Here is an 11,924-nt window from a genome sequence, read left to right as displayed (position 1 = left end):
CTTAATTTAATTTATTAATGCTTAAATGTATTTTATTATAGTTATGTTTCTGTATCACTATTATATTACTATATGTTTTTATGTTATATGTTTGACTTTTTAAGTCTTTTCCCTTCCTTTTTGGTAATGACAAAGGGGGAGAAGTATTACTATTATGTTGTATGTTTTTTCTCTAACAAAGTGCAACTAGCAAAATCTCTTTTGAGCATTGATCAAAGGGGATCATTTTGAACTCTTTCAAGCATTGATCTAGGGGGAGCATTTTGTGTTAGAGAATCAAGAATGAAGCAAATTTTTAAGATATGGTTGTCATCATCAAAAATGGGGAGAATGTGAAGGTCTGCTTCTCAAGTGTTTTGATGACGACAAGTTTCTACAAAGCAAGAATGGATTGACAAAAAGAAATGGCTCAAAGACTTAAAACAAAGACAAGTTTCATATTATGTGAAGTCTTGAAGAAATAATTATGGATTGGTCATGAATGATAAGGTATATAGCATTCAATCTTTCTAATGAGTATACAAGTGTTCAAGTCCTCATAGATTCATATGATGTCGAGTTAATATGTTTGGATGCATCTTACCAAAGGTTTTCTCTTTGAAAATTAACAATTTTTTCATTCTGGAGAGTTGTTAATCGGTTAACATCCTGGTGCTAATCGTTTAACAGACTAAACTTTTCAAATAGTTTTGCATGTTAAAAGGGTGTAATCGATACCATATTTGGTTAACCGATTACCATTGTACCAGTGCCTAAATTTTTTTAATTTTGTCATTCTGTTGGTTTTAAAAATTGGCTCTTGAAGCATGACATCCTTTCATGAATTATACTGATTTGTAGACGTGCATTAGTGTTATATAAACACTATTTCTTCAGATTTTAATCTCACCTCCTTTTGCAAATTTTTCTAACATTAAAAAATTCTCTTCATCTTTCAAAAATTCTCTAAGTGTTCAAAATCAAAATTTTTAGAGTGAAACTTTCTGCACATAACCTTCATAGAAAATCATCCTAAATTTCATTTTATTCATAGTGAACACTTGTATATCATTAAGATATTTTTTGGTTATAAGGAGAAGATCAATTCATTTATTGATACTTATACAATTCCAATTCACATGAAAAGACTAGGAAGAGTATTGTAAAAGTCTTAACAATAGTAAAATCTCTTTCATGTTGAAAGGGAACTGGAGTACTCTCGATCTGTGTGGGGAATCAGGATATATCTCCGTGTTCTTTATCTTTTAGCATTTACTGTATTCATCACATAGGTTCTGAATAAGGTTCGCAACATGTAACCCCTCTAACGGCGTTTACACAACTAGTGAGTGACAAATAAAACATACATTCAATAAAAAATATACTTTAAATTATAGATTATTAAATTTAATAAATAAATTTGAATAACTTTAAGAAAAAAAATAAGTTATATATTATAAATTTGAATAACTTAAATAACTTTAAGTTTAATAAAATAAGTATGGATAACTTTTATAAAAAAATAATTACCACTGCTAAATAGAAATTCTAATTAAAAAAATGTTACTAAATAAGTAATTTTTATAATATATGTCAGGAAAGACAATAAAGATAAAATATTTATTAAATGAAAATGAAAAAACGTGCAAATCTAAAAAATATTACATGTTTTGAATTTTTTTATTTGAAAAAACTCTTTTTTAAAATATTCTAATTTCTATCTAAAATGTATTAATGTTTTAATTTCTTTTTATTTATGTAATATACAATTTGAATAATTTATATTTAAATTATATTTTATAAATAAATTAATAAACTATTTCCTTATCAAATTCTATTGATTTCTAACTCATTTCAAAATCAAGATAAAAATTTCAACTAGAGAGACTGGAGGAGACAAATATTATGATTAGATTATAATATAGTGTTATCTCACCAAACAAATGATTGAAATAATATATAATTACTATATTTTATCTCTTATCATATGCATTAAAAATATTTTAATATTATATATTTGAGATTGGAGACTACCGTTTTTTTTTAGTTATTCTCGTGGACAAATGTGATAGTGATCATTGCCTATAATATTAAGTTGTGAATTTGTATTGGAAAATGTTTAGAAGCCTTTTTAAAGTTTAAAATTTGAATCAAATCTAAATAAGAAATGAATATTGTCTTCTTAAATTTCATTAAATCAAAGAACTCCTTAATTTATTAAATTACATAAGTATCCATATTGCTAATGAGAAATACACATAATAAAATGGGAGACGAGAGGAAAATTCAAGCGATCAATCTTCCCTAATTTTTCTTTAATTTTATTTATTTAAATAAAGACAAAAATAAAATCATTGAACAACAACACAAATTAAACAACTATTATCCTATTGATGATCATATTTTAATCATGATCACTGTGAAAGCTAACATAAGACACAAACACATATTACCTCAAACAAACAAATAAACATAAACAAAAGAGACATTAATTGAAAAAAACACAATACAAAGACACTGAAAGACACACAAAACAAGAAAGATATGAAATAGTTGTATCAAAGACCATCTGTGTCCATATTATAATCATGATACGGTATGACGGGGTTGTCCCATGAAAGAGATTGATAATCACTTTGGATATCATAACCCATGTTCGTATCCAAACCATGGGCATCGACCTGCATATTTGCTCCATTCATCACAACTTGTGCATTTCCAATATTATCTTGCTGCTCTATTCCAGTCATAGCTTCAATCCCATTACCAACATGCTCCTCGACTTCAACATTTACCGAATTCAACTTTTTTTCAATTTCTTTAATATTGTTATCGATAAATTTCGTCAAATCATTGAGTTCATTCATGTTCGCAAGATCATTGAGTTCATTAATGCTCATAAGATCAGTATTGTTATGTTTATTGATAAGGGCTTTATCAATGAAATTGGTAAATTTCTTCTTCTTGTTCTCCAAAATTTGTTTTCTCAACTGCTCCTGAGATTTCTCTATGCTTTGCCTCAAGAAACCTTCCAAATCCATATTCCTTTTGCTTCGTTCAAATTCAGGAACACTGCGGAACTTGAGTACCACATTTAGTGTTCCTGGACCAGGTGGACAAACCTCTGGCTCAACACTGTTTTCACCATAGATTATGACACATGCTTCTATCCCACAAAGGATGCTGATTTCCTTAACCTTCTTCAATAAACCTATTAAAAAACAAATATAGTTAGAGGACATAAATTATATATAACTAAGAAAGACTAATACAAACTTTATTGAAAATAATAAACTGCTAATTTCTAACATGTTCTCCTTTTGTTGTAGGATGCCTTCCTACTAGATTGATTGATTATGTATTGAAGTTTCACCTTCTTTCTACTCATGATCAGTGACGATCAAAACAACAACAATAAATGAGCAAGAAGACAATTTTGTAATTTGTTTGTTATGTATTTCTTGTTACTCCAACTATGCTATTTATAAAGAAAAATTTGAGACACATCTAGTTTGTATTAGAGCCAAAATCATTTTTTTTATTAAGATATCCAAAATATGACTTTTATTAAATACAAGATTTAATTGTTTAAATATATTTACATTATAGATTTTTAAAAATAAAACTTTATAATAATTTTTTTTATGTATTACAGCTTGCATTCCATTTGTGGTGTATACTATTTATTATGTTTAATGAAATCATAAAGATTTATAATATATATATATATATATATATATATATATATATATATATATATATATATATATATATATATATATATATATATTCTAGAAGATGTTTCCAGAAGATGTTTCCAGAAGAGAAATAAAGACATGTTACTATAAGCTTTTCAAGATGCAATTTAGAAGGTGTATTGGCACATGAGAATGACACATATATATATATATATATATATATATATATATATATATATATATATATATATATATATATATATATATATATATATATATATATATATATATATATATATATATATATATATATATATATATATATCTATATATATATATATATATTCCAGAAGATGTTTCCAGAAGAGAAATAAAGACATGTTACTATCATCTTTTCAAGATACAATTTAGAAGGTGTATTGGCACAGAAGAATGACACAGTTATCATAAAAGTGAAAATCCATGATTGGAGCGTCAAGCGGGTGCTAATCGATCTGGGAAATTATGTTGATATATTATATTAGGAGGCTTTCAAGGGCATGAACATAGATACGTCTGAGTTGTTACCTTTTAAAGGTACACTGTTCGGTTTCTTCGGGAAACATGTCTAGGTATTAGGGCACTTTTCTATCATGACAATTTTTAGAAGCGGAGACAATGCGAAAGGTATCAAAGTAAGATACCTGATAGTACTTCACCATATAACGTCATCATCGGAAGGACGACTTCAACACTTTGGAAGATGCATTATCCATTCTTTATCTCACCATGAAGTACCCTCTAGACGAAGAGCGTGTCAGTGTAATTAAGGGCGACCAGGGTTTGGCCAGGAAATTCTACAAGGATAGCCTAAAGCTGAAGAAAAAGGTTCAACTAGATCATACCATGACTGAAAGTCCTTTGAAGGTGAATCTGGTTGACCTCGATCCTTAGGAGGATTTGGAGAATGATAGCTTAACTCCCATTGGAGAACTAAAAAAGGTTTAGATTGGTGCTGAAAGTTTTCAAGTCACGCAGATAGGTTCAGAACTAACTCATGAAGAGGAGACAAACATCATGAAAGTATTAAGAGACAATGTCAACCTCTTCACTTGGAAACCCTCAGATATGCCCGAAATCGACCCTAATACCATATTGCCATCAACTTTCCATTGATCCTTAATCAAAATCTGTAGCATAGAGGAAACACAAAGACAAAGAAGAAAAATGAAAGGATGTCGCGAAAGAGGTGGGAAAACTCTTGAAGGTCGGGTTCATCTAAGAAATATAATTTCCTACTTGGTTGTCCAATGTCTTCATTATAAAAAAGAAATCTGGAAAGTGGCGCATGTGCATAGATTTCACTGATCTCAATAAAGCTTGCTCGAAGGACCCTTATCCATTGCCACACATTGACATGATCGTCGATGGGGCAACCAGTTTCCGTTTGCTCAGTTTCATGGATGCAGATTCTGGTTACAACCAAATACGAATAAACCTGTGTGAAATTCTGGTATCAGATATGAGATGTTGAAGGTAATGCCACGACACTAATATCTGAACAATATAAACAGGATAAAAGATAAAGAACAATAAAGCAAGTGACACAAGCAATTGTTAACCCAGTTCGATGCAAACTCACCTACGTCTGGGGGCTACCAAGCCAGGAAGGAAATCCACTAAACATAATTAGTTCAAAGACTCTCAGTAAACAACTTCAAGTTACAGTCTTTTCACCTAATCTCTACCCGTGTGACTTCTATCTAAGAACTCTTAGATATGAGATCCTACTCACTCCCCCTCAATCACAGCAGTGATATAAAACAAGAGTTACAATGAAAAGAAGACACTCTTCAAGAACACATACTTGATCTTGCTTAAAAGCTTCAATCAAGTAAACACACTCATGCTTCAAAGCTTAGAGTGGACAAATTACAACTCAAAAATAAGTCCAATTCAATCATCTATGGATGAATGAATGGCTCACAATACACACGACCACACAAGACTAAAACCCTTATTCTCTCTCAATATTCCGTTCGTTATTTCTTGTGTATAAAACCAGGTATTCCATGCCCTATTTATAGAATCGTTTGGCTGGGCTTGGACATCATAAAACCCTAAAACTATTTTCCATTCATATCTTCTCATGACAGCTGATTATATCTCGTTGGAAAATAAGTCAATTTGGTTGTAATTACTGATTGAATGGCGCGTTCAATCATCTCTTCAATCATACATAGATTAGCATAAAAAATGCAATCACACAATACATAACATTCAGACTGAATGTTCTGTATACAGATGTCATGACATCGGGTCTGACATCTCAGTAAAATCTTACATATTCACATTTTAAACACCCTGCAGGTACATGTTATTTTATGTCAAGACAACAGTTGTGACAACTTGTGAACACTCTAGGTTTTACCAAAATTGCTGCCAACACATAGAACCAACAAACTCCCCCTTTGGCAAATTTTGGCTAAAACATACATCAGACCATTTGTTCACAAGAGTAAAAAAACACATCAGCAGTTTAGCAGCAGAAGTAATAAAACATACATTTACTAGCTTAAATAGCAACTAGTAAACACACATTAAACACACATGTGCTTCTTCTCCCCCTCAGTCTGCTCAACACAAACATCTCCTTCAACAACACCTGTACTAAACATATTATCTCCAACATGCATCATCTTCAATATCATCCATCATCTGTTTATAGCATAGCTACTTTAGCTACTTCTCCCCCTTTTTAGCCAAAAGAGACCAAAGAGACCAATGAGACAAAATAAATGTCTATTAGTCCAACAGAATGTCACATAGAATATCAAAACATATTGTTAGGTGTTACAGAGCCACAAACAAACACAACTATATAAGCTGAGATAAAATCCAGAGACATAAAAAAGAACCCAAAAATTACATCAAGGCATCAAAACAAGATAAAAAACACTATCAGAACATCCAGAACAATACACCATCAGACAAGTGAGGGACAACTTCAACAAAACTTAGTCATAGAAGCTAGCATCTTCATCAGCTTCAGAACCAGAACTGCCACTTGATTCATCTTGAGATTCAAACCTCTCACTGGAGGTTTGGGCTCCTGTTTCCTTGGCCTGGCCAACATTATCTCTATCACCTTTCTCCAAGCTATTAATCAGAACCTCCAAAGCTTCTTTCCTGGCTTTAGCTACCCTTATCCCAGTCTCCAATTCCTTACAAGTTTCTTTCAATTCAGCAATCAGACCACCTTGAGAGGCCGACTTCTTCACAGCAGATGTCATGACAATGTCATTGACATGACTGTCTTCAAATAATTTATAATGAACTGACAGGGGAGGTTTTCTTCTACTAGGAATATCATTTGTGCTCAGAATTCCAGGTTGCTGGCTCAGGATTATCCCACAAATCATTGATGGAAAAGCTATGGGTATCTTCACTGCATTTGTAGAAGCATGTTTGACAATTTGTTCAAACATGAATCTACCATAATCAAAATTCAGCTTGGTTCCAACAGCAAATATGATCCTTCCAAGAGCATTTGAGATTGTAGAGATGTGATTGGTTGGTACCCAATTTGCTGACCCTATCTTGTGCAAGATAACATATTTCACAGTTAGCTTTCCAGCAGGGAGATGCTTCTTGCTAGGCCACTCCTTGATCTGTCTAGCAGTTATTTCCTTACAGACCTCGTTGTTTGTGGCTTCTAGTTCACAAGCACCTTTTGTTCCTCTTCCTAGGAACTTATTAATCACAGTTGGAGAAAACTTGATACACTTCCTTCTAACAAACACCTTACAAAACTCTTTGCTGTTTTTATCAGCAATGTCCTCAGGGATGTTCACCACAAATTCTTTAACCAAACCTTCAAAACACTGAGATAACCCACTAACAGTTTTCATTAATCCAGCAGATTTGATCAGGTCCATGACCTCTTTAACCTCCACAACATCCTTGCCCAATTCTCTTTCCACAACCACTCTCCTTTGGATTACAAACTTCCATTTTGTTGCTCCATCTTCAAGATGGAAGGAAATATTATCCAAGTGTACAACATCAACTTTAGCAGGGGATTTTCTAACAGTTGTCCTCTTGACAGGAGAGATGTCAGGGACATCTTCTTGAACATCTTCATTTGAGTCAGAACTTTCTCTTACTTTTCTCTTCTTCACCTCCATTTTACTCAAAGACTTTGAGGGGCCTACAGCAGTAGCCTTCTTAGCATTTTTGGCTGTCATCATCTCAGCCACAGACCTACCCTTTCTGGTCTTCATCCTCTTAGCTACACTTGGCTTCAAGTGATGAAGAAAGATATCATCTTCATCATTCGAGCTCTCATCTTCCAGGTCAATCACCTTCTTAGCAGAGTCATGCTTCTTAGACTGAGAAGCATTGGCAGTAGGTGATGCTACAGATTTCTTACTAGGCAAAGTTTACCCTAAAGAACACAATCCTTCAGCAACTATATCTTTTTCAGACCTAGATGAATCATCATCTATCTCATTGTGAGGTCCAACCTTAAGAGAGGGGTCCCTTCTTGATAGAGGAGTATAAACTCCCTTTACAGAGTGTCCTTCATTAATGATCCTCATGAGAAGATTTCTAATGACACGATCAGTATGATGCATGTTGTCCTTAGAACTAGGAGTATAAGTAGAGCTGGATGGGACATTGGAACTGTTACCTTGAGTAGGGCATGCAATTAAGGATGAACCAGGAGCGTCGCCTGGAATGATAGACAGGGGAATCACTTCCAAAATGTCTTCATTAAGAAAGTCCATAGAGGGCGTTCTAGCTTTGTGCGCAGGTTTGGTGTTTTTAGAACCAGATGGTGAAGGATGTTGTGACATCTTGTTGTTCTTGTGGAACGGTTTCTGTTGCCCTAGCAGAGAAGGTTGATGAAGTTGAAGGAAGGTGGAAATGTTTGAGTAGAGGTTGCATGTGAAAATGCTATAGATGGAAGTTCCAATACTAGGTAATGATTTACCATAAATGGGGCACTTTCTTTTAAGTGGGCAGACAATATTGTTATTACCTTTTCCACTCCAAATTAATTGCTATAAATTCTCATAGATACAAATCCCTAATTTCCTTCTTAGACATTCAAATTGATTAGCATCCAAAACCTTTGTAAATACATCAGCTAATTGCATTTCAGTAGTAACATGCTCCAGGGCTATGCTTTTCTCTTCCACTAGTTCTCTAATAAAATGATGACGAATATCAATATGTTTTGTCCTGCTGTGCTGAATAGGATTTTTAGAAATATTTATAGCACTCAGGTTGTCACAGTACAATGTCATGACATCTTACGTAACATTGTATTCAGTCAGCATCTGTTTCATCCAAACCAGTTGAGAATAACTACTTCCAGCTGCTATGTATTCAGCTTCAGCAGTGGACAGAGACACACAATTTTTTTTCTTACTAAACCATGATATTAAGTTGTTCCCCAAGAAGAAACATCCTCCTGATGTGCTTTTCCTATCATCAGCACTTCAAGCCCAGCCAGCATCACAGTATCCAGTCAGCATAGATCCAGATCCATGAGTATACAACATCCCATAGTCACCGGTGCCATTGACATATTTCAGTATCCTTTTCACTTGGTTTATGTGACTGACTTTTGGTTCAGCTTGATATCTAGCACAAACATCTACAACAAAAGCAATGTCAGGTCTGCTTGCTATGAGATATAACATACTTCCTATCATGCTTTTGTAGAGACTTTGATCTACACTAACACCATTTTCATCTTTGGAGACTTTCAGATGTGTAGGAGCAGGTGCCCTTGTATGACATGCATTCTCCATGCCAAACTTTTTAACAATGTTTTTGGCATATTTTCTTTGAGATAGAAAGATAGAATCTTCCATCTGCTTGACTTGGAGCCCAAGAAAATAAGTCAGCTCTCCAACAAGGCTCATTTCAAATTCAGACTGCATTTGTTTAACAAAATGTTCGACCATCTGATCTGACATCCCACCAAACACAATATCATCCATATATATTTGAGCCACCATGAGTTTTCCTCCTTCATTCTTAACAAATAGGGTCTTGTCAATGCCTCCCTTCCTGTATCCATTGTTAATGAGAAATACTGTGAGTCTATCACACTAAGCCCTAGGAGCTTGTTTCAAACCATAAAGGGCTTTCGTCAGCTTATACACATGTTTTGGAAGATTTGGATCTGTAAATCCTTTTGGTTGTTCAACATACACTTCCTCATTTAAGTAACCATTCAAGAAGGCACTTTTTACATCCATTTGGAACAATTTAAACTTCAGAATGCATGCCACTCCAAGCAATAGTCTAATGGACTCAAGGCGAGCTACAGGAGCAAATGTTTCATCAAAGTCAACTCCTTCAACTTGAGTGTATCCTTGTGCTACTAATCTTGCCTTATTTTTAGTAACTACCCCTTGTTCATCAGATTTATTCTTGTAAACCCACTTTTTTCCAATAACATTTATTCCTTCAGGTCTTGGAACCAGTTACCATACTTCATTCCTCTTGAATTGGCCTAACTCTTCCTGCATGGCATTGATCCATAGTTCATCAGTCAAGGCTTCCTTGACATTCCTAGGCTCAATCTTGGACACAAAACTGCCATGTGAGATCACTTCCCTTGATCTAGTTGTGACCCCTTTATTTGGGTCTCCTATAATGAGATCTTTAGGATGATCCTTCTGAATTCTGATAGAGGGTCCCTTATTAATTTCGTCAGCTTCAGGTTTAGCTTGAGTGAGTTCACTCTCATTACTTTTTTCTGGGAAATCAGTTGGGGGATCATTTAGGGATGTCTTAACATCGTCTGTGACATCAGTCTGTTGATTATCAACCACAACATTGATAGATTCCATCATTACTTTTGTTCTGGAATTAAAGACTCTAAATGCTCTGCTGTTTGTTGAGTAGCCCAGAAATATTCCTTTATCACTCTTGGGATCCATCTTCATTCTTTGTTCACGATCAGTCAAGATATAGCATTTACTACCAAACACATGGAAGTATTTGACTGTAGGTCTTCTCCCTTTCCAGACTTCATATAAAGTAGTAGGAGTCCCTTTCTTCAAGGTTACTCTGTTGTGAACATAGCAGGTTGTGTTCATAACTTCAAGCCAGAAGTGGTAGGGCAATTTCTTAGCTTGAATCATAGCTCTGGCTGATTCTTGGAGAGTTCTATTTTTCCTTTCTACCACATCATTTTGCTGAGGAGTAATGGGAGATGAGAACTCATGAGTAATTCCTTCTGATGCACAGAATCCAGCAAATTTGCTATTCTTAAATTCTTTCCCATGATCACTTCTGATTCTAATAATCTGACTTTCTTTTTCTCTTTGAAGTCTTAGACAAAGATCTTTGAAGACTTCAAATACATCAGATTTTTCTCTTATAAAATTGACCCAGGTGTATCTGGAGAAGTCATCCACCACCACATAAGCATACTTTTTCCCACCAAGACTTTCCACCTGCATGGGTCCCATCAATTACATGTGGTGAAGTTCCAGCACTCTGGAAGTGGTGTCATATCCGAGCTTCTGATGTGACATCTTTGTTCGTTTTCCAATCTGACATTCCCCACAAATTCTTCCTTCATCAATCTTCAAGTTTGGAATTCCTCTGACAACTTCAACATATATAATCCTCTTCATTCCTTTAAGATGCAGATGGACCAATTTTTGATGCCATATCTTCACTTCTTCTTCTTTGTCTAGAGTACACATTGATGAATAATCAGTTTCCTGAGAACTCCACATATAGCAGTTGTCCTTAGACCTGAATCCTTTCATGATCACTTCATTTAATTTATTAGTAATTAGACATTTAGTTTTTGTGAAGTTTACAGTTATACCTTGGTCACATAGTTGACTGATGCTTATTAGGTTTGCAGCCAGTCCTTTAACAAGTAGGACATTATCAAGGTTGGGGACTCCAGGGCAGTTTAGCTTTCCAATCCCCTTGATTTCACCCTTTGCTCCATCACCAAAGGTTACATAGCTGGTAGCATGAGGATGAAGGTCAGTTAGCAGGTTTTTGTTTCCAGTCATGTGTCTGGAGCATCCACTGTCAAAATACCAGTCTTCTTTGGCTGAAACTCTGAAGGAAGTGTGAGCTATCAGGTTAGTAACACCAGTCCTAGGAACCCATTGTTTTATGTTGATAGGGATGTGGTGTTTGGGTCTAGGTTGATGGTCAGAAGGGCTAGGATAGCCATACAACTTATAGCAGAATGGTTTTATGTGGCCAAATTTTCCA

At 34.3% G+C, this 11,924-nt stretch overlaps 1 protein-coding gene across 1 annotated transcript; it reads right to left on the bottom strand.

Annotated features, from left to right (window-relative positions):
• Positions 1–2,369: 2,369 nt before the first annotated feature.
• LOC127078341 (agamous-like MADS-box protein AGL80) lies at positions 2,370–3,419 on the bottom strand. Its single transcript, XM_051018791.1, has 2 exons — positions 3,289–3,419; positions 2,370–3,190 (listed from the first exon to the last, which is right to left on the bottom strand). The coding sequence occupies exons 1-2, from the start codon at positions 3,365–3,367 to the stop codon at positions 2,538–2,540; spliced, it is 732 nt and encodes a 243-aa protein (XP_050874748.1). The 5' UTR covers positions 3,368–3,419; the 3' UTR covers positions 2,370–2,537.
• Between the last annotated feature and the right edge of the window lie 8,505 nt (positions 3,420–11,924).

Source organism: Lathyrus oleraceus, chromosome 5 (assembly GCF_024323335.1).
Source record: "Lathyrus oleraceus cultivar Zhongwan6 chromosome 5, CAAS_Psat_ZW6_1.0, whole genome shotgun sequence".
In the NCBI taxonomy this organism is placed as follows: domain Eukaryota; kingdom Viridiplantae; phylum Streptophyta; class Magnoliopsida; order Fabales; family Fabaceae; genus Lathyrus; species Lathyrus oleraceus.
This window is presented reverse-complemented; position numbering and strand designations above follow the sequence as displayed.

Coding starts and splice junctions, on each gene's coding strand:
- LOC127078341 (XM_051018791.1), bottom strand. CDS start 3,367: ATGAGTAGAAAGAAGGTGAAACTTCAATACATAATCAATCAATCTAGT. Junction 3,191..3,288: donor CTACAACAAAAGGAGAACAT/GTTAGAAATTAG, acceptor GTTTTTTAATAG/GTTTATTGAAGAAGGTTAAG.